Here is a 27078-nt window from a genome sequence, read left to right on the forward strand (position 1 = left end):
AATTAATTTTGTATTTTCTGGAAATAATTGATTAGAAAATCGATATAATATTTCAACAAAGCAAGATGTATTGCGTTAACTTTCGCAATCACGAGGCAATATAAATAAACAAAAAAGAAATACAGAGGTTTTCTTTGTTTTACAAAGTTTTATCAGCTGAAACTTTTGTTTCTCGAAATTTTCGTTATTTTATTATTATTTTTAATCGAAAATTCATCAAAATTTCCCATCTCAACAGAGGAAAAACAGAAGAACAACAAAAAAACGAACAAAAATAATAAATAACAAGTGGGCGGAGCATCAATTGCGTGCGCCGTTTTTGCATAAAGTGTGTGCCAGGGTTGCAAAAAATCATTTTCGAAACTTCAAACTCATTGCACACATTTTTTATATTTTCTTTTTATCGGTCGCTGTTATTCCTTTATTTTTTTACATTTTTTAAAAGAAAATCAAATTAAAATTAACATTTAATATTTAAATAATCAACTTTTGGAAAATATACTTCGAGAAAATCTCAAATTCCCTAGTTTTTAGGCGTTCTAGGCCTAATTTCACCTAGTTTGATTATGTTCAGTTTAATTATCGAGCAATCAACTTCAGGAATTAGAAAACACGTTAAATGAGTTTTCGCATTACTGAAAGTCGAAGTTTGAAGTAAGATTTGTTCCAAAATGTTACATGCCTTGTTTCTTCTGTTTCGTTTTCGTTTCTGTTGTATTCTCTGTTAATTTGTATTATTCAGCAAGAAAATGGGTGAGACCGCTGCCGCCGTTCACGACGATGCTGATCAGAAGATCATTAAGCAATTGGAGTATTACTTCGGAAACATCAATCTTCCAAGAGACAAGTTCCTCCAGGAAAAACTCAAGGAAGACGATGGATGTAAGTTGTTTTTCTTCAATTCTAAGATTGTTGATTTTTCATTTCAGGGGTCCCAATTACCACGATGCTCAATTTCAACCGCCTAGCCTCGATCAGCAAGGACACTGAAAAGATTGCCAACGCTGTCAAGAACTCTGGTTCGGGAATAATCAGCGTCTCCGAAGACAACCAGAAAATCCGCAGAAACGAAGAGAATCCAGTACCGGAGAACTCGTTGGAGTACTGGCAAAAAATCAAGCACAGAACTGTGTATATGGTACGTTTGTATCTTTCTGATTTTGTCTTTACATTATCAATTTCTCATTTTTCAGAAAGGATTCAGCACTGACACCCAATTGGACGACATTATTCAATGGGCCAATCAATTCGGAGAAACCGAGAACGTTCTTATGCGTCGCTTGAAGCCAGGAGACAGAACCTTCAAAGGAAGTGTGTTCATCACTTACAAAACTAGAGAGGAGGCCGAAGCCGCACAAAAGGCTGAAGTTAAGTTCGGAGAGACAGAGTTGACCAAGATGATGCAAGATGAGTATTGGACTCTGAAGAACAAAGAAACCAAGGAAGCTCGTGCTGCAAACAAGGCTGCCAAATCAGCTAAGAATACTTCTGAAGCGATTGAATCAGAAAAGGCTCAGCACGCTGTCCGTTACGAGAAAGGTCTCATTCTGGCCGTTGATGGACTTGGACCTGATTCAACTATTGACAGCATCAAGACTTTCTTCAAATTGCACGGATCTGTTGGATACGTTGCACATGAAAATGGAGGCAAAACAGCCGAAATCCGCTTCAACAATGACAGCGAAGGAGCGCAGAAGGCCTGGGACAACGCTGTTGCAGCTGGAACTGATGGAAAAGTCATTCTTCAAGAGGCTGAGCTCTCCGCACGAGTTTTGGATGGAGAAGAGGAGGAGAAATACTGGACAGAGTTCAATGCCAGAAAGAATCAGAGGCAAGGAGGTGGACGTGGAGGACGCGGTGGTCGTGGCGGACGAGGAGGCCGCGGTGGTCGTGGAGGTCGTGGTGGAAGAGGTGGACGCGGAGACCGCCGAGGTGATAAGCGGTCAGCAAACGATGAAGGTGCAGATGGATCTGATGAGCCAAAGGCTAAGCGTACTGTGTTCGCTGAGGATGGTGCTCCAGCTGCTGCTGCCGCCGAGTAATTTCATCTTTTGTTGAACAAACCCAAAAATCTCATTCTTTTTTTTTTACTTTTTCCTCCATTTTTTGTTGTTATCATTATTGTTGTGTTGTCCCCCCATTCATTAATCTTGAATACCCTCATTTTGTTGACTTCTCACTCTTTTTAACATCTCTTTTACTGTATTATTACCAATTTAAAAGAGTTGCGGTTTTGATTTATAAATTATTCGGATAAACCAAAGTTTTAGAGTAGCAGACCGGAAAAAAAGAAATTGCAGATCACTCGGAACAGGGAACATGGAAAATGCATTCTTCTGAAAGTTCAAGTTTGCTGATCAAATAGGCAACTTTATGTCTAAATTCTTCGGAATCACAGAATCTTCATTACAAAAATATAAATGTTAAAAAAACGTATTATCAAACAGAATTTATTTAGGCTCCGTACTTGGCGATGAGCTCCTCAACAAGAGCAACATAGGCCTTCTGAGCATCATCCTTTGCGAGTCCCTTCTTCTCATCCCAGGCAGACCACTTGGCTTTTCCCTTCAAATCGAACATTCCTGGCTTATCGGTGGTGTTGTCGCCGACGGTTCCTTGTTTGAACAGAGCATAGAGCTTGAGAAGCTCATCATTCGATGGGGAAGTCTTGAGGGTCTTAACGGTGGCAGCAGCGTCGTCGAACTGAAAATTGAAAAGACTTAGTGAGATTTTATTGGGAAAATATCAACATTTTGCTTCAAAAAATCTAAAGTAGTCTCAAATTCAGAAAAAAATCGCCAAATTATAAAAATGTCTCTTTTTCAATTTTGACTAAGTTCCCTCCGCTATTTTGAAGGGAATTTGCCAACATTGAAAAATCACGGTTTTACAATTATTGCTTTCTGTTGTTGTCATTATTCTGAATTTGAGATTATTTTGGATTTTCTACATCGGAATTTGAAGCTTACCGAGAGGGTCATTTTGAAGACGATGAGAAGAGCTTGTTGAAAGTTTGAACCTGAAAATTAAGAGATTTTAAAATAATGAAACATGAAAAATAATGATGAAAGGGCACTTTGTATATTGTATTTATCTTGACGTACACAACCACGCACTAGAAGTATACAGTCAGAAAAACGGACACTCTTATCATTTGTTATCACTAAAAAATCGTATCAATTTTTTGAGAATACAACAACGTTTCGTGGTCAATATCAAACTATGTGATCACACCATCACAGAAGAAGGACAAAATATGAAAATGTTTAGAAAAAAGAAAGAAATTTTGGCAATTTTCAGTTCTTTTCTTGAAAAAAATTATTAACTTTTGATAAGACACCGATGGTTTTAGCAAAAGCGTTATTACCTAATCGCCAGCAATTGTTAATTTAAAAATACGGTGCCGGGTCTCGAAGCGACTGAAACTTCACAGCTACAGTACTCGCATGTTCAACAACTGCATAGTTTTTGCAATTAAGTGAAGCTGGTGGGTACTGTAGCTGCAAGGTTTCGATCGTGCCAAGACCAGGTGTCGTGTTGTTGCGTCGAAACTCGCAAAATTCTGCAATTGAGTAATAGGAAAAAGTTCGTTTTTTTTTTTGGGCAAAGAAGGATTTTTTTTTGGTTTTTCGATCTTAAAAACTCTTTAAAAAATTTCAATTTTTGGTCGGAAGGAAGAAAAATTAGATTTTTAAAAATATTTTTTAGTTTTAATAGTTTTTTGGTGAAACTCTTGATCGGGAGCCCTAAAAACAACAATTTTTGATATAAATAATGGAAAAATGGAGGAAGTTGAAATTTTCTCATTGAATGAGCTCCGTATCTTATTAAAAACGGATAAAGGCCACAATTTTTAGACTTTCTCAATTTTGTTGGAAATAGAAATTTGACTACAAAACTATAAAAACTCCAAGTTTCACCCACCAATAATAAAATTGATTTAAAGCCTAAAAATAAAAAAACAGATTGAAATTAAAAAAAAAAAGACAAACAAACAAAGGAAGAAAAACATCAAAGATAAGATAATGGGAATGTGAACCCAAAAGAAGAAAGAAAAAATGTTGACGAAAAAAGAAAATCCAAAAACCATTTTATAGACTTTTTAAAAAAGCAAAACCTGAATTTCAATAAAACCGGAAAGAAACTTAGACACGTAGAGAACTTAGAGAAATCATTACTTGGTGACGTCATGGAGAGCTTTAGCCAAATATGCAACATTTCCAGTATTAATACCAGAAATAGAAATACGTCCATCATTTGTCAAGTACACTGAGTGCTCTTTGATGAGCTTTTGAACTTGTTTCTCATTGATTCCAGTGAAACAAAACATTCCAATTTGATTGGTAATATGATCCCAGTTGAGAGTAGATCCTTCAGCTTTCAGGCCGTCTTTTAGAGCCGTACGCATTGATTTGATACGGTCAGCCATTAGTTTCACATCTTCCAGCCTGAAATAATCATTTTTATAGATTTCGTTTTTCCAATATTTCAAAAATAAAAAAGATCCATTTTTTTGAAAAATAGCTAATTTGCCCATTATTTAAATATTTTTAAAAGCAAATTTTCGGCAACTACAGTACTCTTTAAAGGCACACACTCTTTGGAATTTTAGAAAATCAGTCGCTTAGAAACCGGTTTTTCGCAAATCTCATTTTTTTTGGTCCAAAATTATTTTTTTCAGTTTCTGATCTTTAAATTTCTGACTTCACAAACTCAGAAACTCCTACCAAGATTTCTTCAACTCTGGATTACTCAAAATCCGTGAAGCAATTCTTGCTCCATGAAGTGGTGGCATTGAGATCATTGGACGAATGATAATTCTCATTTGAGATCCAACACGAATCGCTTCTTCAGCAGAATCACAAACAATCGAAAATGCACCAACACGTTCTCCGTACAATCCCATATTTTTTGCAAATGATTGAGCAACGAGAACATTGTGTCCTTGTTCTATGAAATGACGAAGAGCAAATGCGTCATCGTCAACGTCTCCTGATGCAAATCCTTGATAAGCCATATCGAAGAATGGAAGAATTTTTCGTTCTTTCAGCACTTGGCTCAGCTTTTTCCATTGCTCCTTCTGAAAATTCAATGAGTTTTGAAAAGTTTTATTGAGTCTTCAATTTAAAAACTATTATTTTTGTTTTAAGTTAGTTATCTTCACAATATCTACAGTGCAAAATAAAATATTAGGTGAGATTACGGTATCTCGTCACAAAATAAGTTTTTTAGCACTCGAAATTTCGCGCTAAAAATACGGTACTTGGTCTTGACACGAAATTTTTTTTTGTTAAATGCGAAAAGGTATGCGTCTTTGGATAGTACTGTAATTTTAAACTTTCGTTCGCATTTTAATGAATTTTTAATACTTTTTCTGAAGATTTGTTAAGCATTTAGTGCTTCTATTTTTTGTTCGCTTTTTTCAATAAATACATTTTTTTTAATGGCAAAAAAGAAAAATATTTGAAAATTCCAAAGCGACTAAAGTTTGAGATTACAGTACTCTTTAAAAGCGCACATCTTTTCGCATGTAACAAAACGAATCTCGTGGCGAGACCGGGTACCGTATTTTTGGCCCGAAATAATAACAAAACAAAACATCACAACAAAGCAACATACAGTAGGATCAACACCAGTTGGGTTATGTGCACAAGCATGCAAAAGTATAACAGATCCTTCTGGCATCTTTGAAATATCTTCGAGAGCTCCTTCAACATCAAATCCAAGAGTTTCTTGATTGTAGTAACGGTATGGTTGAATCGAAAGACCAGAATTTCTGAATAGAGGAGGTGAGGGTGAGAAGTGGACAACAAGCAACAGAAACAGAAATTAACAGGGGAAAAAATACAACAAGTGCATGGAAATTTTGATTTTTTGCTTTACGGAAAATCAAAAAATCGAAAAGTATGGTTCTTCGATTTTCTCTTCAAAAAAACCCGATTTTTTTCCTCGATAAGAGTGTAGCTTCTTTGGAAAATCTAAAAACAAAAAAAAACATTTTTTTCGAAAACTATTTAGCTACAAGTTTTTAAAATTAAAAGCTGCAAATTCTTGTTAATTTTCAATTTTTTTTCGATTTTTTGTTTTCCCGAAAATCGAAAAATTTTCGTTTTTCGACTTTTCGATTAAAAAAAATAGATTTAAATTTTTAAAAAATATGATTTCCGAAAAATAAAAATAAAATTTTAAAAAATTTACCTAAAAACTGGCAAATGATTAGCCCAAGTTGGTGTTGGATAAAACAAAGTCTTGGATGGAATAAACTTTTCCACAAATTGTCCTCCAATTCTCAAAGCACCAGTTCCGGATATCGATTGAGTTGTGAAGACTCTTCCATCGCGAATCACTTCGGAATTGTCGCCGAAAGCGAGTTTCGCAGCCAATGGCGCAAATTCTGGAACTCCAGTGATTGTTGAGTACTCTTTGTCCATTTTAGCATCTATAATTTGCTGCTCAGCTTCGCGGACCGCTCGGAGCACGAATGGTTTTCCCTGAAAATAGAAAATTACAATAATTTGAATATTAAATCGAGGGTGAGACGGCAATCAAAAATTTTTGGACATCGACATGAATCGAGTTCAAAAATTTTGAAAAAAAAAACTCAAAAAATTTTGCAAAAAACTAATTTTCACTGTAGTAAGTGTTTTTGGTGAAGAAATATAATTTTTCCAACTTATTTTCATCAGGGCTGTGACACTTTTGGTATTTTATTTGGTTTATTTGGTTAATCGACGAAAAATTGATTTTTTGGTGTTTTAGAACTAAAAAACCAAAAATTGTTCACTTTTTAACGGTTTAAAAAAAATTAATTCAAGCATCATTTTTTTTTGGGTTTTCGCAAATTTTAATTTTTTTTTCTTGGTCCCAGACCCTAATTCTCATGATGAAAATTGGATTTTTGGCAGAATTTTCCAAAATTCCGCAACCGACACTTTCGACAATTGCCGAGTTTTAAAATTTTCGACAATTAGCCATTATTGCCGCGGCCATTTTTTTGGGTTTTTTGTTAGAATATTAACGAAAATCGTATTTTAACACCAAAAAATTCAAAAAACTAACTTTTTTCACTTTAACCACTTTTTTTTTGTGAAAAATAGAAAAATGTGGGTTTTTTTAGGTCTTTAATAATTTTTTCGAATACTATTCATATTTAATAAATATTTTTCTTTTTAATGCTTTTTTGGTTTTATCACCGGTTTCAATTAATTTTTGGTCCGAAATTACAATTTATTTAATTATTTAATTGCAGCCCTGAAATTCCGGCCACTCGTTTCAAAACTTTTTTTTTTTTAATTCTAGAATAAAAAATTCTGAGCATTTCCCCCTTACCTGATCATCACGATATGCTCCAACTCCTAAATTAATCTTATTCGGATTCGTATCCTTCTTGAATGCTTCAGTAACTCCTAGAATTGGATCAGCAGGCGCTAGCGGCACATTTCTGAACCACGGGAGCACTGGTTGAGCAGTTACAGTAGTCGTTGACATGAACCTTCTGAAGAATGCCAGCATTTTCTGTGTGCTGACAATTTTAATTTAAAATCAATAGAAAATGGAAACAAAATGATAGATATTAGAATATGAAGCTGCCACGGAGCTTACAAGGAAGTCGTGAAAAAAATCAGAAAAAATAAATAAAATTCAAAAATCGAGGATTTCATTGAAAAATAAGAAAAGTTTGAACACAAAATCAAGAAAAATCAAGAAAAAATATATATACAATAAAAACACAACCTTCGGTTAAAAACTATTATTACATTAGAACATGATTCGATATTGACCTTTGCATTTTTTTAAGGTTACAGGCGGAATAATGGGTTTTTTTGTAAAATTTGACAGAATATAGTCTGAAGACACAGAATATAACGGTAAAAAATTTATAGAATTTTCCTAAATTTATTATGATTTTTTTTCAATTTTTCCAAAAAATTTTTGGATTTTTTTAAAACAGTTATAATTGTAATTGTTAGACTTTTCCTGTCATTTTAGAGCGAAAAAATCCGAATTTCCGAAGCAAAATGACTGTTCGATCAATATCGAAGCTGTTTAGGCAGTGGAATTAGCTGTGGAACAATACTCACAACCACAAAAATCAATTTCCGATGGATCAAATCGACGACTGGGGAGCTGACAATGATGACAGCGATACGAATTGGAGTTATTCTCTCTGGAACAACGATCACAAATCCATGGACCCGTACTGTTCTCCTGACTGATTGAACGAGGTGGTGGCGGTCCTGAAACAGGAATTGGAAATTTAGGTCGATTGCTAGACAATGGTATTTCGGAGATTTTACAAAAAGATTGGCAGCAGGCGACAATTTTTTTTGGAAATTCTAAAAATGGCCTATCACGTTTTTCATTGAAAATTGGTGTGAAAATATAGAAAATCACTTAATTTATCAGAAAATAATAATCTTTTCAACTGAAATATTGGAGAAAGTGCTCGGGATTGGCAACTTTCAGGTAGTTTTTGAGCACTTTCTCCAATATTTCAGTTGAAAAGATTTTTATTTTCTGGTAAATCAAGTGATTTTTTATATTTTGAGACTATTTTTCAATGAAAAATGTTGAAAGAACATGGTGCAAAAGAACATAGGTCATTTCGTAGAATTCCCAAAAAATAATGAGCTTTCATCCATGATTAGCACTCACTTGGAGGTGGAACTCCTTTTGCACTTTTTGCTCTCAACCTTTTTAATTTTTCTTCCAATTTTCGAACAGTTCTCTCCAATTCTTCTTCATTCGTCGCGGCATCGTTAACCAGTGTATGTGGATATTTTGCATCAAACCATTTTTTGAGCTCAGTGACGTCATTTGTGATTAGATTTAGTGATGTCACCTCGTTGATTACCCGTTGTTTTCCTTGCTCCAGTTTAGCCGATTGAGCTGAAAAAAATAAATTGAGAACAGATTTGTCGTTTTTTTAGTTTTCGGCTTTGCTCCCAAAAAATACCCAAACACACGGACGAAATGAATTACGAAACATTTTATACACTATTTTTTTTTCGATTTTTTCTCATAAAACTTGATGGAAGAATCTACGAAAAAAAACTATATTCGTGTCGAGACCAGGTCCTGAGAATCATTTTTATATTTCTACCTTTCCGGAGCTCAATAATTTCATGTTGATCTGGTATCAAATAGTCTCTTTCATCGTGATTATCATCGTGATGAACGGCTAAATGATCGAATCCACTACCAGCCGTCTCATTTCCAGATCCAGTATCAAGGCTTAGAGGAGCAAATGATGGAGTTTGTGAAGCTGAAGATGATGAGGCAGTAGATGATGGATACGGAGGTAGAGCTGCTGCATTTAGAGCCCAACCATATGGTGGATCTGCAAAAATTATATTATTTATATACAATAAAAGAGGATAATCGTTTGTTTATGGTTGAAAAGAAGAAGAAGACAAGTTTATCTAGATTATCCTTTGTTGTTTTTTATATTATTTAGAGAAACGGGAAATTCAAAAGAGCAGTTGACAGTATATTCAGTCATCTGCATTTTTTCTGATAGACTCTAAATAATTTACAAAATAGCTGTTAGAAAGTGAATTTGTATTTATAAAAAGGTTGCTGGATCTTCGAAAATGCTTGAATTTGATTTTTGTAAGCTTTCCGAAGGGATTCGGTTTTTTATGAAAAAAAATCAATTCTCACTTGGTATTTGCTGCTGATGTTGTGGATATGAGAACTGTGGAAACCCGGTTCCAAATCCAGGATGAACCGGAGGATACGGAGGATTCAGAAGCACTGGTTGATGAGGCATTTGTGGATCGGTAGTACTACTTGAACTAGTACTTTGAGCAGAATTGGTCTGTTGAGCAGAAGGAACAAAGGTCGATTGAGGCTTCTCACTGTGGAAAATTCGTTTACTTATCCGTTCGACCTGGAATTAACAATTTTCGAACTAATTCGAAAGTTATTCCGAGAAATTTAGTGGAAAAATCAAAAATGAATCAATACTTCCAAGAAAAAAGGTGAAAAGTGTGTGTGTTGGGAAGAACAATGATTAAATGTATCGAGAATGAGTGATAATGGAGGGCTTGCCCTCCCGAGAGGGTGCGAGTCGACCCGTTTTTGATAATGATACGTTCGAATGTCCATTATTTTACTTTTTTCTTTATTGATTGATTTGACATTTCTTGGAGCCAATCTTGTATCAGAAGCAGGGGTGCGCGGAAATTGCCGGCCGGAAATGCTACAAAATGAAACGGTTGGGCATGTTCCCCCGATATGTTTCATTAAACTTTAATGATAAAATATAGAAAAATATTCGCTTTATTCGAAAATAACTGTTGCTTTAGTAGAAAAAATTGGAAAAATCTTGAAAAATAATCTGAATGTTGAAAATTGCCGAAAACTTTACGGCAATTTCCGCCAGAAATTTTTAAAATTCGGACAATTTTTTGAACACTTTATCGGTTGTTCCAAGTCAAATAAAGTAAATACATATTCTTCTACATGGTAACATCACACTTTAATAAAAAATATCGGGGGAACATGTCCAACCGTCTCATTTTCTAGAATAACTGGTCGGCAATTGCCGCGCACCCCTGGTCAGAGGTCTCAAGATTTTTTGGTATTTTTCCAAAAATTTCCAACCTTTTTATACAACTTGCTCAAATCCGTCATCTTGCTTAAATCCTTGCCTCGACAACTCGAAAGTGACGATTTCTTCTGTGTTGCCATCAAGTTTGCACCCCCTGAAATGACTTATCTTATCTTTTTTCGATGATGTAAAAACAACGGAGCTGATAAGTTGACAACGAAGGAATATAATAATGAGAATTTTTTTTTATTTGCTTTAAAATATATTATACTTTTTTGCTACTTAGTAATAAAAAATCTTGGTTTTTCCTTTAAAGAAGTTGTTCAATTGTAATATATTGGCTTTAAAAAACAAATATGAAATGCTCAAATTTCGAAAAATTATTGTTTTGATTGATAATTTCTGCAGAATACATGCAAAAAGACAAGTAAAAACGAACATTTCCCCAGTGCAAACATAAGAAATGACGCCCGATTGCGTCCCACCCTCCACTTTTCCAACTATTTCGCATATTCCCTTCTGCGCCTGGGCCCACAGCTGAATTGATCGTGTGTGTTGGGTGCGAGTGAGAGAGTGTATACATCTCTTTTTCTCTGTTTTCTCCTTTTTTTGTATCTCCTGAATGTGTTTTAATATACTTTTGAAATAAATCACTTTGTATAAATATATGTTTTTTTTGTTCGAAACCGCAGCTAAAAAATTAAACAATATTATTTAAATCGATAATTTCAGTAAAAACGGAGAACGACGTTAAACCATGAATGATGACGATCCAACCACCGTCGTCGTCATCAGCAACAGAGTTTTGTCAGCCAGACGAAAGCACATTCCTTGTTGGTTTTAATAGGGTATGTAGATTTTTTCCGGAAAATCAAAAAAAAAAAACAAAAAATCCAAAATTTATCGTTTTTCGATTTTCTAAAGTTTCGCAAAAAATCTTACAGGACAGAAAATAGACCGTAATGAAGGAATATAACTGTACAAAAATTTACAAAAATGTTCTAACTTTTTAAAATGGATTTTCCTATTTTCCAAAAAAAAAAGACTAATTATTTATTAATTCCCTCTCGAAATTCAATGGTTTTATTGATTTTCTCTTTAAAATTTTGATTTCTTCCGGGTTATCGAGTTTTCGTTTTTGCATTAGTTTTTTTGCAAAATTGAAAAATTCATTAAAAATAATTTTACAGTTATATTCGATCATTTTCTATAACTTAAAGCAAAATCCTTAATCGGTCCTCACAGCACATTTAAAATGTGATTCTACAGGTTCGAAGATACGGCACAACCCAAAGTCAATCTTCACCAGTTACACCATGTTCATATACAATTTACCAAGTTCAAACCGATGATACACTTGAAAGAATAGCATTAAAGCATAATTGTTCGGTTGGTTCCATTTGTTTCTCCTTATCTGTTGTTCATGTACGATTTCAGGTTTCATCTCTCGTTCGTGCAAACAAGCTTTGGTCTCCCAGCGCCTTGTTCATGAAGCAATTCATTAGAATACCCATTTTCAATTCACAACAACCTAATCTCAAACCATCTTTGCAAGAAACTCAATGCAAAATTGTGCCTGCCACTACTGAACGGGTCGACAGTAGCCGAGAAGAAAAATCTATGAAAGATATTTTACAGCGCATAGATCGGAACATCAAATCGTTTCGGAAATGTGATAACCCTAGCAGCTCAGCTTATGATCATATTTAAATTATTTTTGAAATAAATCTGTTGTCAAAGTAAATCGTTCTGGAAATTTAAACAATGCGTTCAACAAATTAAATCGGTTATTAACAAAAAAGTTTATCAACAACAGAATACTTATTTCTTCACGTTGGCCTTTGAAGCCTTGCGGAGGATAGAAGCATATGGGTTCAACTTGTACAAGAGGGTTCTCTTCTTGAGTGGGTTGCGGTGGACCTTTGGAAGCACTGGGTTCTTCTTTGGAGCTCTGATAGCCTTAACGACCTCTTCGGAACGGATGATGCGGGAGAAGTCGGAGTTGGCCATGATTGGGAGTGGGACAGACCATCCCTTCTTGAGTTGAGAAGAGTTGGCAACGGTGGTTCCGTAGATGGTATCAAGCTTCTTGAAGGCAGACTCGGTCCAGATGATAAGACGTCCGAGATGTCCTCCTGGGGCGAGCTTGAGAAGGTTGAGTCTCTCAACATTCATGACATCGACTCCTGGGATGTTGCGGAAGGCACGAGCGCACTCAGCATCTTGTCCGTAGATAACAACTGGTCCGAGCTTCTGCTTGTGTTGACGGTTGCGGAGCTTTCCCTTTCCGGCGCGGTTTCTCTTCGAGTTGTAAACCTTAAAACTGTTACGTTAAAAACAAATTTAATTTTTTTAAATGGTATACCTTCTCGATATCAGCCCACAAGTGGGAGCGACGGAGGAAGACGACGGCCTCCTTGGTCTTGCGGAAGCTTTCGACCTTGTCGGAAACAACAAGTGGGACCTCAGCGACCTAAAAAATAGTACTGTAAATAGGAACAAAACTTTTAAAAAAGTTTACTTACTTGATCGATGACGTGTCCACGAGCTTGGAGAAGAGCTGGGATTCCGGAGGCAGCAATAGCTGAGGAAACAGCGTATCTCTTCTGGGCAATGTTGACGTTGCGGTGCCAGCGGCGGAACACCTTGAGTGGGGCGAACATGTGTCCTCCACGGCACATATTTCCGAAAGCTCCCTGTCCGGAACGGTGGGTACCTCCTCCGCGAACACGTGGAATACGGGCAACGGCACGTCCAGTTCCCCAGGACTCAGCAGAGTGTTGCTTTCCTGAAATAAATAGTAATTGAGGAACACAGAAGTTAGTTTGAAATTAAAATAATCAATAACCGAATCTAATTATGTCACTTACCGGCCTTGGTGTTAACGGCATGGGCCTGTCTTCTGTTTCTGCGGACCTGATCGGCGATGAAGCTCACCAAGTCTGGGCGGATTGGAGTACGGAAAACGGCTGGGAGCCGGATTTGAGATTGAGTGGCCTCGTACTTTTCATCGTACACAGTCACGAGCGGTCTGGCCGCCATTATTACCTGCAATCAACAGAAATAGTAAAAAATAGATTAATTTTAAAAGAAAATGATTCAAAAAATGCGAGAAGAGTAAAGAAAAAATGATGATATTTTAGGCAATATTCAGATTTTTCGACCGAAACAGGCTTAGGATATTCAAAACCTTATTTTAATACATTCCAAATGTGAAAATATCACCGAAAATCTTTTTTATATTGAAAAAACGAAAAAAGTTCCTAAAAAATTTCAGAAAACAGGGAAATCGTGTTTAAAGGGAGGCAAAAATTAGGGTATTGGCTGAGTATCCAACGTCGGGGTCTCGCCGCGATGAGACGAAATGTCGGCAGGCAACTTGTGTCAATTTACGAGGGCGCGGTATCCGCTGATTTCAAACCCGATCCTTCCATTTTCTTGCTTAAAAACGTTTTCAAATAGTTTAATTGTGTTTTTACTTGTTTCAATACATAAGTGTTTGGGATAGATGCTGTCTTCTACATCAACATTCTTTCCTCTCGTGAAAATCGACTACAAGCGAATGGAATTATTGCGGAAAGCGGCACAGATGAAAAATTTCCGTGTAAATGAGGATACGCTGAGAAAATTGAACGACGTTGAAACAGTTGGTATGTGTTTTACAATAATATGTTTTGTTAAATAATTGAGTTTTCAGGTGAGATAATTTCCACAACACCGTCGACATCGTCAGTTGAATCATCAGGATTTCGAAGAAATGCGAAAAGAAAAATGGACGATGATTCGAACACCAGTATGTTTTCAGAAGAACAATGCTCTCATTGTGGATGCCGAATGCTTCGAGTTGTTGATCCAGGACGTCCCGATCGTATGATGGTTCTGGAGTGTATGCGCTCAAATTGTCTGGCATCTGTGAAACTTACTGATCTTCCAGTTGGGACGGTCATTGGAAAGGAAATTAGTTTGGTAAGTTGATAATTTATTTTGAAATTAAAAACAATCATTTTATTTTCAGACTCCGAAATCCGCCTACAACACTCTAGCTCGCTACTATCCCAAAAACCGTTACACTCCGGAATTGGATTCATTCGATCAGGAACAACATGGAAAGCGTAAAGCGAATGTCAAGATTTTTGAGTCATCTGCAAGAGGAATATTCATTGATGTTCCAGGACAAGACACCAAAGCTCGCTTTGTGGCATAATTTTAATATTAATCGTTAAATTACTAGTAATATGCCGGGTTGATCACAAAACCAAAAAGCCAACGCTGTATTAATTTTCACTTCCGATTTACTGAACGATCTGAATTGTCTGATAAATATCAAGTTTATAAAAGTAACATAAAACGATATTTCTTCAAACATTTATTTTTCCCGAATTTAATACAGTGCAAAAAAAATTAAATATGACTAGTTGATCAGAGGGGAGTGTGTCACAACCTTCGAATGCCTATAAAGCGACCAGTAGAACAAGAGAAAATAGAGATTCTGAGAGAGTTTAAACAATGTTTCTAAGAGAGATGCTACTCGTCCGATAGACTATCCATAAGATGTTCATTGTCCGGCGATAATGATTCCACTTTTCGTACTCGTTTTGAAAGCCCTTTTCGTATTGAAGTTGACGGATTTTGTGCATATGCAGCGCCAACGAATGCCACGAGGATCGGAATCGATGCAATAACTTGTGCCAGTGTTGGAGCTTTGCTTCGAATCACTGTATCGGCGAGGAATGACAGAGGAATGCTTACAGTCATTGATAGGCAGGTGGTGAGAGAATCACACATTCCAGCGGCAAGAAGCCAAAGGTAATCAGCGACAATTGTTCCTGAAATTAAAAAAAAAATTAATATTAAAAATACTCATTAATACAATAAATCTCACCAATGAGCGCAGAAAATAAAATTGACGAGAACTGTGTAGCATTTGGAAGTGGATGTAATGGTTCTACACCAAATCTATCCAACAAATTTAATGTAGGTGTTCCAAGAACCAAAGCGATGACTCCGATTGCTCCAAACATCAAATTAATATCCAGTTTTCCATATTTTTCCTCAAAATGGCCAAATGCAAAAAGATAAACTGCATAAGCAAGAGCAGACATCTGAGCAAAAAGTGCTCCAAGAAATGATGGAATATAATGAGAAACGATAAGAACACCGGCAATGTTGATGGCCACTAGGAGACACTGAAAATGAAAAATTGTTGTGACAAGTTGTGAAAAGCACGTCTAGATTTTAATTTCTAGAAAAATAATCTAAATACCTTATACGCCGAAAACCGATTGTTAGTACTAGGAAAGCATATGGCGAAGGCTAAAACAAAGACAGACGATGAACTGGAAACGAGATTGAGACTGGAGACAGACGTGAACGCCAATGCTGCTTGATATGTGAACGAGCAGAGCAACCACTGCAATTGTACTAGGTTAACTCTACGAAAAATATCACAGAAATTTATTTTTCTCCAACTTTTCCTATACAAATGGGGGCCTTTTTTTAATGGGGCTGTCTTTTTTTGTTGTTTTTTTAAACCAAAAACCGAAAAAAAAAATTTTAGGGAAGCGAAAACACGATATTTTTAGGTTATTGAGGAAATAAAATTCTCGATTTTTTGTTTGAAAAATATAACAAAAATTCTAGTCTTTTTGTTTTTTTGACTAACTTTTTTGACTTTACAGTCCTAAAGGAAACTTACCAATGGAGCAAAAAAGAACAGAGTATATTTGACATGTCGTGATAAATACAATTGACATTCGATAGTTGGGTGACGATATGGTAGACGAGCTTTTCGTTGATCTTCTGCATTTGATGCAGGCATTCGACGAATCTGAACTTTTCGTTGAATTTTAGAAAAAAAATTATGCTTGAAATTTTATTTGGAAAATTTCTAAATATTGTTAACAAAATTGGATTTTTTAAAAAGATTTTCGAGGTTAATTTTGAATTTTTCGTTTTTTTTTCACTAACTATTTTTTTTGGAAAACGAAAAAATTTCTCGCCAAAAACACGAAAAACTTTTTAAAAAATTCCATTTTTGAAGAAAAATGTAAAAATTTTTCTTGTTTCGAAAAGTGTAATTTACAGGAAATTTGGTGCAAAAATTAAAAAAAAATCGCAAAATTGGACGGAGATTAATTCGGGAATTCGAATCTGTGGGAACGGAAATTCCAAACAATACAATTAACAAATTTGGAATTTTCGACCCCGGGGACCCGAATTCTTCAATCAAACTCAGCCGAATTGTGCGCTTTTTCGACTTTTTTCACCAAATTTTCTTTGTTTTTTTAAAAGTATATTTGGGTCACTAGGACCAATTTAAAGTAATATATAAACCTCTCTTCTCTCCGCAAATCGTATTTTTCTTTGCCTTTTCTCTCCGTCTACAATCACTGATTCTACATCAGAATCCACATCGGTAACTGATTCATAGCCTTCAAGCGCCAACGATTCACAGCTGATTTCATAATTTTCAGAATCGATGCTATTTTCAGTAATTAGAATTTTGTAGGAATTATGATCATCTTTCGCTTCAAAGAATAAATATCGTATCATATAAATTATTAATGTGCATGATTTTACATATACAGTGAAGAATGGCCTCCGGAACTCTTCGTCGACGAATATAAACTGGAAAAAAAATTAGATAGTTATTTAATTGAAATTGTAGTGAAATTACCCTCGTGAGTTCTGATGAAAGGACCCATAAAACATTGACAATTAGAAGAAGGCAAATTCCAACAGTTTTACTGTCAAGACATCCGGTTGATTCGCGATTCGTAGCGCTCATCCAATCGACTCAGACGGCCTTTTTTCAATTAAAAATCCAACAATTTTGCTTTCAACTCCACAGAAAATCTAAAAATGAATTTGTTTGATTGAGAAAAAAAGATTCAAAACGAAGAGATCAAAGTGCGCTCTAGTGAGAAAAGTTGGAAGAGGGAGTTTGAAAAACGTGAAAAAGAAGAAATTTGTTTCGTCGATTATTTGAAATTTTATTTCAAAAAAACGTTTTTACGGTGTGAGTTTCCAAAATCTGTCATTTTCAGAAATATAAACTCGTCACAAAAGCGTCAATAATAAAAGAAATTTCGCAATAAAGCGGTGGAAAGGTTAAAACGGCCGAGTTATCGCACGAGGAAAAGTGAAAGTTCTGGAAAAATGGGTAAAAACTGCACGTATTTTCCTCCTATTTTTTCGACCAACTGATTGATTTTTGATTCTCTTTCAACGTGTGTATGTGTGTGGACCACTTGTCCACATCCCACCCGCGCTTCGAGACAGCTGAACAAGTCGGCGAACGGGGTGGAAAAAGATAAGAAAATGAAAAATAAAAGTGTAAAACTTTTCCAAGAGATGTTTATTCCGTAACGTCGATGACCAATAAAAATAGTGTAAGAGATAAATTGTAGTTTTTTCTTAAAGATCTTATAAATAAAACAGATTTTAGCTGAAAGATGAAGTATACAGGAAAAATGGTTAAAAAACCTCAAAATTGTGTAAGAAGTGGCTAATCAATGGGTTAACCGTGAATCCGCGGATTTTTCATGAATTATGATTTTCAGACAAGAAATTGATCAAAAAAATGCATATAAAATCAAGAGAATTGCAAAAGAAAAACACCAAAAATTTAATTATTTAATTATCCGAGAGGAGTACACGGATGTGCACTGGGGCACGCCTTTGCGCGGAAATTCAATTTTCAATTTATTCATTTTTCAATCAATATGAGAGTTCGGATTTGAAAAACTAATTCCACGTGTAATTTCAAATTTTCAATACAAGAGTTTGCAGTAATTTTAGGTGAAAATACAAAATTATAGTTTTCAAGTTTTCTAAAAATTCACATTTGAAAAAAATGACGAAAAAATGACGAAAAAGCTTGTGCAAATTTGGCTCCTTGTGTGTGTGTGTGTGTGTGGAAGGTGCGTATGAAATAGCACTCTAGTCACGAGAGACACAGATAATGAGTGGGGAGAAAGCCGAGGAATATAGTGGGGCAAAAGACGGCAAAAGAAGTGAAAAGGGGAAGTGTAGTGTGGCGGCGGAAAGAGGACAGTGGAATTGGAATAAACAGGGTTTTTGTAAATGTTGATGATCAGAATCTGCTGTTACAACAACACATATAGTTATTTTTTCCGGGCGTTTGTCGTCGACAGTTTCGAAACAATTAATCCGATTAAATCTAGACTTTTTTTGGAAACACGCTCTATTGCTAAAAGGCTTGAAAAATTGGTTTTATGGTTTTATTCAAAAACTATTTATTTCAGAAATTAACATCCTTTATAAGTGAAAATATTCTTGGGTGTCTCCTCAATTGTCACTTTATACAAAACCGATGGATTCGACATTACGGATTTCAGCTTCTCGAACATATAAATTGCCACGTTTTCAGATGTGCTCACAGTTGTCTGAAATTGGAAAAAAGTATTTATCTTGGTTTTGAAACGCGAAATTGCGGTCTTGGGTCCTTCCGAAATTTTTTATGATAACAAAAAAAATTTAATTTAGATTTTTTTCAATAGCAAAATTCTCGAATCTTTTAAACAAAAAACATTTAAACCATACTAGATGGTACTGTAGCTGAAAAGTTTCGCTCGTGCCAAGACCCACACTTTGAATAGCATTTTTAATGACGCATAATCTGTCTACAGTACCTTAAAAAATTCCACGTCTTTATCCAAATTCCTGTGATCTACCGTATCCAGCACTAAACTCATTTCTTTTTTCAGCTTTGCCAGGTCATACACCATTCCACTCGTCGGATCAACTTCTCCGCGGAGCTTTACCTGAAATTTTTCGAAATTATTTTTATTTTATTAAAAAATAAAATTTTTAAACCTTCCAAACATAATTATGTCCATGACCATTTGAATTATTGCATTTTCCAAAAGTTTCCTTATTTTCAGCGTCGCTCAGCTTTTCAGAGTGAAGACGATGTGCTGCGGAGAACGAATCGACTCGTTCCATAGTTACAATTGGCATTCTGAACATTCAAATAATTTATTTTATTAAAAAAAAGAAAAAAATGGAGAAAAATGGAAGAATTATGTGTGTTCAACGAATAATTTATATACTGGCGCTGGTGTTTGCAAATAATTGATTACAATTATGATATGATTGTCATCGTCTCTCTTTTCAACTAATCATCTTATTACGACAGCAGGATTATAGTTTCTGCATCAAAATACGCAATAATTTCAAGCGAAGGATTACTGTAGTCGTGTTAAAATTTTATATTCGGAGAATTTTGAAATTTTAAATAGAAAAAATAGTGCAAAATATTTATTTTCAATTTTAATTAGGTGATTTCAAAACAATGGACTGATATTTATTAAGTTTTCACTCAAAAAGCAAATTTCTGTGCCTGTAAACTTTTTCAAATCGAGGCATGCGCCTTTAAAAACTACAGTAACCCTTGTCCGCGAAAATTCGAAATCAAATTCATATTTCATCATTTTCACTCATTCTTCTTCGTTTTTGTGCATTTTTTTTCCGAATTTTCGATCAAAATTTTGATTTTAAACATTATTTTTAAACATTCCGTATCTTATTTTCAGAAAAATCACAGCAAGACGCGAAAAAAACAAATTTTAAAAGAGTTTTGCGTGGAAATGCACGGATATCAAGGTATTTCGTCAATATATTTTCGCTCAATTAATTCTAAACAATAATTATTTTTCAGGCAATGATCCGAATTATCGGCGGCAACCTCCCTATCGCCAATTACACGTTGATACACGATCTCCGTCGAGTTACTCTCAACAATATGTTGTGAGTGAAATTTTAAAAAAATCAATTTAAAGTCATCATTAACATGAAGAAACTGTTGATTGGGCACAAGTTAATAAAAAATAACTAAGAAAACCAGAAGATGACGTCATCTGACCGTTCTCCGCACTTTTCATGGTCAATCTCCGATATCAAGAATTCTCATCTCATAATGTCTGCCGTCTCTTCAAAAATCTACATTATCTCATACATTGTCCTCCTAGAAGGTGTCGTTGTGGAGGGAGGGGAAAACGAGGGCGCCCATATTGTCGGGCGCTCCTTGAATAAAAAATGTACGTTTTTTTGTGCAGACTCTCCACGCTTTGCTTCTCCTTTTTCTTCATATTGTACATATATACGTATATTTAATGCACAATGTCTCTGCGTCTTGGTGCCCTTCGTCGTTTTTTTTTTCGCTGGAAACCACCCCAGGAACCGCCACCGCCACACCACTACACCGCCCGTCTTCTTGTTCATGTCTCTGCGTCTCGTGTTTCTTTCTCTCTCGCAACGAACTCTCTATCGATTGGTCATGTCGACCTCCGTCCGTGTCCTCCGACTTGGGGTCCACTTTTTGTCTGCGTCGCGTATTCTAGCGTACTGTGTCACTGACACTCTTTGTTTCTTATTCCTCCACGTCTCGATCAGTGACAGGGACTCTTGTAGTTTTGGAATTTGATTTTTTTTAATTCTCGGATTTACGAAATTTTTCGTTGATGTTTTTGTTTGAATTCGAAAACTCCACTCAAAAAACTATTTTTTTCTATTTTGCAACTAAAAAACGGCCAAATTATTTTGAATAACCAATAGGTTCCACCATTTTGGCATACAGTTTTTCATTGTTTCGCAATTTGAAGCATTATGCGTCACATTTTCAGATTTGTTTTCTGTAAAGTATTAAATTATTGATTTTTCCGCCAATTTTAGAATTTCGGCGAAATTTTGCCGGGTTATTAAGTTTAGATATCTAAAAATGTGGCGAAAGGTGTTTCAAATTAGTGATATAACAAAGAACAACCAATTAATACACGATCGTTTTTTGTTGCAAAATTGCAACAAAAAAAATCTAAGCACGCATATTCGGTAATTTCGGACAAAAACTCCGCAGATACTACTCCACCTAAGATTTTCGTAGAATTTCCGAGGTTTTATAATCTAAATTATGCACTTTCCAACTTATCATTAGAGCGTCATTTCTTCGTATCGCTTGGCTTAATGTATATATATAGTCCGAACCGTGGTACAAGACCGGACTATTCTCAGAGAGACCCGTTCTCGTATACATTTTCCATTTCTATCCTTAACTATATATCCCTTTCCGAGAAGATTTCTACTAGAGAAAGCCTGTTTTACGATGTTACTCTGGGTTTCACCTGCTTTTCAGCTTCAGGGCTAAAAAACCAACCGAAAAAAAATTGGCTGAAAAGCTTAAAAATTAAAATATTATGTTTTTTTAAGTGCTCCAGAAAATTACCGTACCCCTACCTTTGCTCAAAAAATTCGATTTATCGGCCTTCCAAGTTTTGAAGTATCATATCTTTTGGTTTCTTGCTCTTTTGATTCTCTGCTTGAAGCTCCGAATCTCTTAGACGCGGAAGTAATGTCAATTTCTTTGCACCAATTTTTTATTGGATTCTGTTCCATAAAACTCATAACATTTTTCAGCCATACGAGGCGGATCCGGGTATGAACGGGGACGGTTGGCAAGGACCTGGGCGTGGAGGACCACATCACATGAATGGTGGCGGAGGAGGACGACGTGGTGGAGGTGGTGGTATGCACAATCAAAGAATACAACAGAATCCCCATCATGGTAAGATTTGATTCGTTTTTTGGGTGACTAGAAATTATTTAAGAAATTATTTTAAAATTATTAAAGAAATAAATTTGCTGCTATTTAGAATTTCAAATTATATGAAAACTAATTTTCAATATCATCAAATCAGCAAGTCTGTAAAATTCGGCACCTGTAGCGATTACTGAGATTTAAAAAAATGATTTAAAAATTGATTCAAAATTCAAACTTCTATTTTTCAGGTGGAATGAATCGTATGATGCCACACGGATTCCGACCACAACAAGGACAATTTATGCCTCAATATCCTCCACCACCACCAATGGGTGGAATGCCTGATGTGATGGATATTAATATGCGAATGGATGGTATGTCATTAGGATCGACACCATCAGGAATTCCTGGACAATATGGTGATATGGGTCCACCGCCAGTCCAACAATGGAATCAACCTGCTCCATTTGTACCTCCACCTCAACAAGACGATCTCTATGATCCTTCGGGATATGGTGGTGGAGCTGGTGGTGGTGGAGGACATCATCCATCTCATATGCCACCATATGGACAACGTGGAAATAATCAGAATCAATACGGGAATCGAATGCAAGGAGGTCAAGGTGGTTATCGAGGGAATCAACAGAGGCAGCAGCAGCAACAGCCTCAACAGGGATTCAATATGCCACCAATGATGGTTCCACCTGGTCAGCCTCCATTTTATGGTGGAAATCAACCGAATCATCATCATCAACAACCCTCATTTGCTCCGTCGCCATTCTCAATGGGTGGAGGTGGTGGAGGATCACAAGGAGGACCACACGAACAGCACGGACCAGGTGGAAATCAGAATGGAGGATTCGGAGTTTCATCATCATCAATGGATGATTATTCAATGTGGACTGATGAGAATGATGAAGACGCGAAAAAGAAAAAATCGTTGAGAGATAAGGGATTGAGTGGATGGGGTGATGCTGATGTATCAAGTAAGTTTTCTGAAAATTCTGAATATTAAATTCTTAATCTTCTTGCTTCCAGACAGTAAACCAATTCGCCGTTGGATTGTGCCAGAAGGCCAAGAAGAAGACTTTGAAACGGCAATGGAACGATGTCCAAGTCATTTGAAAAAGAAAGCATTGAATGAAGAAGCTCTTCGTCGACGTTTAACATCTGAAAATCCACAAATAGTGGCACAAGCTCAACAACAAGCCGAAGAAGAGGCGAATGCTATGATGAGGATTGGACGAAGACCCATTGTTCCCAGTGGATGGGGTGATATTCCATCTGAAATTAGTACTGACAAGAGTGGTTCGTTTTTTCTTTTTAATCCTACTTCCGTATTTGGTGGTAAAACCATTAATTTATTCGTTTAAAATTAATTATACCAATTTTTTTGTTGCGTTTTCCGTTTTTTTAAATATTTTTTTACATCGAAATTGATGATAAAATTCATAAACAAATGAAAAAAAAATCTTCATGTATTTTTTATGCATCAATTCAAGGTGAAAATTGTAAGAATTAGTAAAAACCATTAAAAACTCAACAAAAGGGACGAAAAATGTTTGAAAATTGGCGAAAATAATTGAAAACGATTTAATTTACGGTTTTGCCGCCAAATACTATTTAAAAACAGTTTTTCATTTTTATCCAAAAAATGTTTAACAAAATTGAAACATTATACGATTGGCATTTATAACGAGAAAAAATGCAATATTGTACTAAAGTTTCAAAAGATTCAGAATTCGATCAAAGCTCGTCACGTGGTTGGGATGAAGGAAGTATAAGCGGTGGTGGAAGTGGACGTCATCCATCTCATCATCAATCAAATGATAATTCAATGTGGAATAGTCCATCAGTTGGAGGAGGTCAATCAAATAGTGAAACACGTAATCCATTCTTTGCTCAACACATGCAACAGCAACAACATCAACAACAACATCAGCCACACTATGGAGGTTATGGTGATAATGGGGTGCTTGATGGTGGATCATTGTGGTCTGCTGCTGTCATGGATGGTTCGTACCAGAAAATAGAATTTAGGAATAGAATGGTTAGAGGAGGCGGAGCTCCGACTGCAACCCTGCCGCGCGTCTTTTATGTCGACAACCCAGAATTTATTTGTCTGCACGATTTCCCAGTTTCTGCTAAATTCTTGATCCTGGACTGTTTTCCTTCTGTATTAACCTAAAAAGCTAGTATTTCAAGTAAAAATCGATTAATTTATTTATGAAAACCCCATAATTACTGTTTCCCTTTTAAGTGGGAAATACAGAAAGAAATGAGGGAAACGGTCCAGAATACAAAATTTTAACAGAAACTGTAAAATCGCGCGTAGTCCACCGGAAATCGACATGAGATCTCATGTCGATTTACAGTGGACTGGAGCGGCGCCCCAAACTATAGCTTTTAGTTTCCCCGTAATTTTTTATTAATGAATATTATTTTTTAATGAATATTTTCTTGCAGGATCCTCAATGGTACCACCACATCCAACAATGGGTGTCGGATCATCAGCTTCATCGTCATCAATTCCAATTGGCATGTTGATGATGAGCGGCAGTGGAAATGTTGGAGGCGGACCACCATCCTCATCTTCATTGTTGGACGAGGATGGTAGCCAGAAGAAGCTGGCTGAAAATCTGAAATTAGCCGTTCAGAAGGGTCATTTGGATATTTCCCTACTCTCACTTCCGCACATTCCGCCCAACGTGCTCGACTTGCTCACCGAAATTTTGGCGGTCATTCCGCGTTTGGACGACTATGAGGATGAGCTCAAAAAATTGGTGTGTATTTTATTGGGATAATAATATTACACAGACGCAAAATATTGCGATTTTTGCGGGTCTCGCCACTACATATTTTGTTAAATTCACAAAGGTGTGCACCTTTAAAGAGTACTGTAGTTTCACATTTTCGTTACTGCGGATTTGGAATTAATTTTCCACAGTTTTTCTCACGATTTGTTAGTTTGAAAGATTTTTAGTTAATTGAAAAATCGAAGAAAATTCCGCAGTAAAGAAGGTTTTGAATCACGGTACTATTTATAGGCGCACATACTTTTGCATTGAGCACACATTTTTCGTGTCGAGACCGGGCACTGTATTTATTCTCAAAAAATCGCAAAATTCTGTGTCTATAGAATGGTGGTGAAGAGCTAAAAATTAAAAAAAACTAGAATGAAAAGAAACATATTTTTAAATTACTTTTTTAAGGGAGAAAATCGCCCTTCGAACTATGACGAGGGAGCCAGCAAAGAGGAGAAAGAATCGTGGATGAGCAAGGATCAAAAGGTAAACATTTTTGATGAAAAAGTACGGTACCAGGTCTCGAAGCGATCGAAAAATTTTCACGGAAAGAAGTGTGTACCATTAAAGAATACTGTAGTTGCTACGAATTCAGCATAATTTTCGATCGTTTCGAGACCTGCTACAGTATCTCAGAGCTAAAGATCGTAAATTTCCGAACCTGGGTTATCACAAAGAGTTTTTTAAAAGATTAGAGTTTAATGAATAAAAATAATAAAATAAAAATTACAGAACGATCACGACAAAGCAGTAATCGGAGTAGTGACTGCAAAGATCGAGGTGACACAATTATCTAAAAAGATCACCGAAGCTTTGATCGAAGCTGGGCTTCTTCCACCACAACCACAAACATCTACATCTGCAAATACATCTACCAATCATCTTAATCATAGAGGAGGACCACCGCCAGGATCCGATGGAGGAGCTGGTCCAAGTACTTCACGAAGTGGTGGAGGTGGTGCTGCTGGTGGAGACTCTTTTAATAGTAGTGGAGGTGGTGGACCACCTGATCATTATTATGATTATTCGTTCCTTGGTTAGATGCTGATTTATTCTTTTTTTTTAATCTGAAATCAAATATATAATTATTCAGTTCGTTCTTTTCTGCTGCTGTAAATTTAATTTTCTTCTTTTGAAAAAGTCTAGAATTTTTATGCCAAAATTTGCATTGCTTGTTAGTTTTTATTTTATTTATGACTCTTCTCGTATTCATCAATTTATTTTCATAATTTAACTTTTTAAAATCAATATGTGTTAGTTTGATCCCACCCTCTCCTGGTCCTGGTATCTTTTTGTTCCCAAAACTTTCCAAAATCTTCCGATGCAAAAAAACATGTGAAATTTTTCTGCCTTTTCTTCCTTCAATTCCCCAATCATCATCATCATCATTTTGGAGCATATTGTCCGTATCTCTTTTTTTATCCGATTTTTTCTTGTTTAATTACCATCTCCCTCTCCATCATCACATTTTTAAAACACATTTCTCGTATTTTTATCTGGTTTTTTACCGCTTCTCCCCGCCAAATTTTGTTCCATTTCGATCGCTTCTGTCCAAAAAATTGTTTCACTTTTCTCCAAAATTACATCCCCAAATGGACACATCACAAGCTTAATCCAAATTCGCCTCATCATCATCTCGCTTTTCCCGTAAATTTTACTTTTTAAATTTCTCATATTCACTACTACACATTTCGCAGTTAGCTTTCCGACAATTTGGAGCAATATGCGAATTTGTAGTAGATCGCCCCTTTTTGACTTTTGTATCATTCACTTTTCCTCTCTTTAAATCTCCGTGTCGTCATCGTTTTCTTTTTGTTCAATGTATACACTGATTCAACCGAAATGGCTAGAATGAAGGTTATCAATTGCGTTGTTAATTCATCTTTTTCTTCTTTTCAAAATACACGTGTTGGAATGAATATATGGAGAAGGCGGGAGGCAGGCAGGTAGAAGGCATATGTAGCTTAGTAGTCTCGGTAGGCTGTCAGTAAGCGTAGGAGGGCATCTGGCAGGTAGACAGAAGGCAGGCAAACACTCATTTACAAGCGTGCTGATTGACTTGAACGCTCAATCCCTTACGATGGCTCAATCCCTTTGACGCTCATTTACGAATGTTTTCACTTTTGCTCGTTTACAAATGAATGGCTCATTTACTTTCAAAT

The 27078-nt window shown here is 35.9% G+C and overlaps 11 protein-coding genes and 3 non-coding genes across 22 annotated transcripts; 6 read left to right on the plus strand and 8 right to left on the minus strand.

Annotated features, from left to right (window-relative positions):
- Positions 1-742: 742 nt before the first annotated feature.
- Positions 743-2255, plus strand: ssb-1 (Lupus La protein). Its single transcript, NM_059010.7, has 3 exons — positions 743-882; positions 930-1138; positions 1194-2255. Exons 1-3 carry the CDS (start codon positions 750-752, stop codon positions 2040-2042), a joined length of 1191 nt encoding a protein of 396 aa, NP_491411.1. The 5' UTR covers positions 743-749; the 3' UTR covers positions 2043-2255.
- Positions 1631-1651, plus strand: 21ur-14833. The gene has a single exon (NR_050078.1).
- A 130-nt stretch (positions 2256-2385) lies between the features above and the next one.
- Positions 2386-3019, minus strand: acbp-1 (Acyl-CoA-binding protein homolog 1). Its single transcript, NM_059011.8, has 2 exons — positions 2970-3019; positions 2386-2703 (listed from the first exon to the last, which is right to left on the minus strand). Exons 1-2 carry the CDS (start codon positions 2979-2981, stop codon positions 2455-2457), a joined length of 261 nt encoding a protein of 86 aa, NP_491412.1. The 5' UTR covers positions 2982-3019; the 3' UTR covers positions 2386-2454.
- Positions 3020-4071: 1052 nt separating this feature from the next.
- Positions 4072-7522, minus strand: got-2.1 (Aspartate aminotransferase). Its single transcript, NM_059012.6, has 5 exons — positions 7330-7522; positions 6199-6491; positions 5620-5776; positions 4728-5080; positions 4072-4448 (listed from the first exon to the last, which is right to left on the minus strand). Exons 1-5 carry the CDS (start codon positions 7510-7512, stop codon positions 4175-4177), a joined length of 1260 nt encoding a protein of 419 aa, NP_491413.2. The 5' UTR covers positions 7513-7522; the 3' UTR covers positions 4072-4174.
- On the plus strand, positions 4473-4610 carry C44E4.10. The gene has a single exon (NR_050079.1). It is a non-coding gene; the product is annotated as an Unclassified non-coding RNA C44E4.10 (non-coding RNA).
- Positions 7523-7642: 120 nt separating the features above from the next.
- On the minus strand, positions 7643-10709 carry Y119C1A.1 (RanBP2-type domain-containing protein). The gene is made up of 5 exons (NM_059013.6): positions 10609-10709; positions 9664-9892; positions 9104-9340; positions 8656-8889; positions 7643-8237 (listed from the first exon to the last, which is right to left on the minus strand). Exons 1-5 carry the CDS (start codon positions 10693-10695, stop codon positions 8047-8049), a joined length of 978 nt encoding a protein of 325 aa, NP_491414.3. The 5' UTR covers positions 10696-10709; the 3' UTR covers positions 7643-8046.
- Positions 10710-11281: 572 nt separating this feature from the next.
- lmd-2 (LysM domain-containing protein) lies at positions 11282-12299 on the plus strand. Its single transcript, NM_059014.3, has 3 exons — positions 11282-11403; positions 11825-11944; positions 11993-12299. The coding sequence occupies exons 1-3, from the start codon at positions 11317-11319 to the stop codon at positions 12263-12265; spliced, it is 480 nt and encodes a 159-aa protein (NP_491415.2). The 5' UTR covers positions 11282-11316; the 3' UTR covers positions 12266-12299.
- A 2-nt stretch (positions 12300-12301) lies between these two features.
- Positions 12302-13603, minus strand: rpl-4 (Large ribosomal subunit protein uL4). Its single transcript, NM_059015.8, has 4 exons — positions 13426-13603; positions 13081-13343; positions 12921-13028; positions 12302-12871 (listed from the first exon to the last, which is right to left on the minus strand). The coding sequence occupies exons 1-4, from the start codon at positions 13595-13597 to the stop codon at positions 12377-12379; spliced, it is 1038 nt and encodes a 345-aa protein (NP_491416.1). The 5' UTR covers positions 13598-13603; the 3' UTR covers positions 12302-12376.
- B0041.9 lies at positions 13366-13419 on the minus strand. Its single transcript, NR_003378.1, has one exon. It is a non-coding gene; the product is annotated as a small nucleolar RNA B0041.9 (small nucleolar RNA).
- Positions 13604-14063: 460 nt separating the features above from the next.
- On the plus strand, positions 14064-14915 carry B0041.8 (Plus3 domain-containing protein; the record flags this gene model as incomplete). The annotated part of the gene is made up of 3 exons (NM_059016.8): positions 14064-14205; positions 14253-14521; positions 14571-14915. 3 exons carry the CDS (start codon positions 14064-14066, stop codon positions 14757-14759), a joined length of 600 nt encoding a protein of 199 aa, NP_491417.1. The 3' UTR covers positions 14760-14915.
- B0041.5 (Solute carrier family 35 member F5) lies at positions 14905-17417 on the minus strand. 2 transcript variants are annotated; one of them, NM_059017.10, is made up of 6 exons: positions 17232-17410; positions 16889-17182; positions 16251-16382; positions 15819-15965; positions 15438-15741; positions 14909-15381 (listed from the first exon to the last, which is right to left on the minus strand). In NM_059017.10, the coding sequence occupies exons 1-6, from the start codon at positions 17340-17342 to the stop codon at positions 15080-15082; spliced, it is 1290 nt and encodes a 429-aa protein (NP_491418.1). In that variant the 5' UTR covers positions 17343-17410; the 3' UTR covers positions 14909-15079. The 2 variants fall into 2 exon arrangements, with proteins under 2 accessions (NP_001348660.1, NP_491418.1); NM_001361740.4 differs by lacking the exon at positions 15819-15965 and having other exon boundaries at positions 14905-15381; positions 17232-17417.
- On the minus strand, positions 17371-17403 carry B0041.12 (uncharacterized protein; the record flags this gene model as incomplete). The annotated part of the gene is made up of 1 exon (NM_001361741.1): positions 17371-17403. A coding segment is annotated over one exon (33 nt), but the record flags the coding sequence as incomplete, so codon positions are not given.
- A 1367-nt stretch (positions 17418-18784) lies between the features above and the next one.
- ptps-1 (Putative 6-pyruvoyl tetrahydrobiopterin synthase) lies at positions 18785-19546 on the minus strand (the record flags this gene model as incomplete). 2 transcript variants are annotated; one of them, NM_001047161.2, is made up of 3 exons in its annotated part: positions 18785-18963; positions 19210-19341; positions 19394-19546. In NM_001047161.2, 3 exons carry the CDS (start codon positions 19544-19546, stop codon positions 18826-18828), a joined length of 423 nt encoding a protein of 140 aa, NP_001040626.1. The 2 variants fall into 2 exon arrangements, with proteins under 2 accessions (NP_001040626.1, NP_001040627.1); NM_001047162.4 differs by having other exon boundaries at positions 18826-18963; positions 19394-19537.
- Positions 19547-20106: 560 nt separating this feature from the next.
- Positions 20107-26793, plus strand: ain-2 (ALG-1; the record flags this gene model as incomplete). Of its 7 annotated transcripts, none has more annotated exons than NM_001392189.1 (9): positions 20107-20182; positions 20238-20326; positions 21989-22136; positions 22361-23098; positions 23151-23420; positions 23852-24127; positions 24579-24895; positions 25325-25402; positions 25649-26793. In NM_001392189.1, the coding sequence occupies 9 exons, from the start codon at positions 20167-20169 to the stop codon at positions 25955-25957; spliced, it is 2241 nt and encodes a 746-aa protein (NP_001379543.1). The 7 variants fall into 7 exon arrangements, with proteins under 7 accessions (NP_001379543.1, NP_001367310.1, NP_001343708.1 ...); NM_001379889.3 differs by having other exon boundaries at positions 20113-20182; positions 23846-24127; positions 25649-26791; NM_001356820.2 differs by having other exon boundaries at positions 20113-20182; positions 23846-24067; positions 25649-26791.
- Between the last annotated feature and the right edge of the window lie 285 nt (positions 26794-27078).

The sequence above is a fragment of the Caenorhabditis elegans genome, chromosome I, assembly GCF_000002985.6.
Source record: "Caenorhabditis elegans chromosome I".
NCBI classification, from domain to species: Eukaryota; Metazoa; Nematoda; class Chromadorea; order Rhabditida; family Rhabditidae; genus Caenorhabditis; species Caenorhabditis elegans.

Excerpts from the sequence above, each read along its gene's own strand:
- ssb-1 (NM_059010.7), top strand. The coding sequence starts at position 750 with ATGGGTGAGACCGCTGCCGCCGTTCACGACGATGCTGATCAGAAGATC. Across the intron at positions 883-929 it reads ACTCAAGGAAGACGATGGAT|GGGTCCCAATTACCACGATG; the intron begins GTAAGTTGTTTT and ends TTTTCATTTCAG. Across the intron at positions 1,139-1,193 it reads AGCACAGAACTGTGTATATG|AAAGGATTCAGCACTGACAC; the intron begins GTACGTTTGTAT and ends CTCATTTTTCAG.
- got-2.1 (NM_059012.6), bottom strand. The coding sequence starts at position 7,512 with ATGCTGGCATTCTTCAGAAGGTTCATGTCAACGACTACTGTAACTGCT. Across the intron at positions 6,492-7,329 it reads GAGCATATCGTGATGATCAG|GGAAAACCATTCGTGCTCCG; the intron begins GTAAGGGGGAAA and ends TTCTATTTTCAG. Across the intron at positions 4,449-4,727 it reads CCAGAGTTGAAGAAATCTTG|GCTGGAAGATGTGAAACTAA; the intron begins GTAGGAGTTTCT and ends TGATTATTTCAG.
- Y119C1A.1 (NM_059013.6), bottom strand. The coding sequence starts at position 10,695 with ATGGCAACACAGAAGAAATCGTCACTTTCGAGTTGTCGAGGCAAGGAT. Across the intron at positions 9,341-9,663 it reads ACATCAGCAGCAAATACCAA|ATCCACCATATGGTTGGGCT; the intron begins GTGAGAATTGAT and ends TAATTTTTGCAG. Across the intron at positions 8,890-9,103 it reads AATTATTGAGCTCCGGAAAG|CTCAATCGGCTAAACTGGAG; the intron begins GTAGAAATATAA and ends TATTTTTTTCAG.
- lmd-2 (NM_059014.3), top strand. The coding sequence starts at position 11,317 with ATGATGACGATCCAACCACCGTCGTCGTCATCAGCAACAGAGTTTTGT. Across the intron at positions 11,404-11,824 it reads TCCTTGTTGGTTTTAATAGG|GTTCGAAGATACGGCACAAC; the intron begins GTATGTAGATTT and ends GTGATTCTACAG. Across the intron at positions 11,945-11,992 it reads CATTAAAGCATAATTGTTCG|GTTTCATCTCTCGTTCGTGC; the intron begins GTTGGTTCCATT and ends GTACGATTTCAG.
- rpl-4 (NM_059015.8), bottom strand. The coding sequence starts at position 13,597 with ATGGCGGCCAGACCGCTCGTGACTGTGTACGATGAAAAGTACGAGGCC. Across the intron at positions 13,029-13,080 it reads GTGGACACGTCATCGATCAA|GTCGCTGAGGTCCCACTTGT; the intron begins GTAAGTAAACTT and ends ACTATTTTTTAG. Across the intron at positions 12,872-12,920 it reads TGTGGGCTGATATCGAGAAG|GTTTACAACTCGAAGAGAAA; the intron begins GTATACCATTTA and ends AACAGTTTTAAG.
- B0041.5 (NM_059017.10), bottom strand. The coding sequence starts at position 17,342 with ATGAGCGCTACGAATCGCGAATCAACCGGATGTCTTGACAGTAAAACT. Across the intron at positions 17,183-17,231 it reads TTTCATCAGAACTCACGAGG|TTTATATTCGTCGACGAAGA; the intron begins GTAATTTCACTA and ends TTTTTTTTCCAG. Across the intron at positions 16,383-16,888 it reads GATTTGCGGAGAGAAGAGAG|ATTCGTCGAATGCCTGCATC; the intron begins GTTTATATATTA and ends CGAAAAGTTCAG.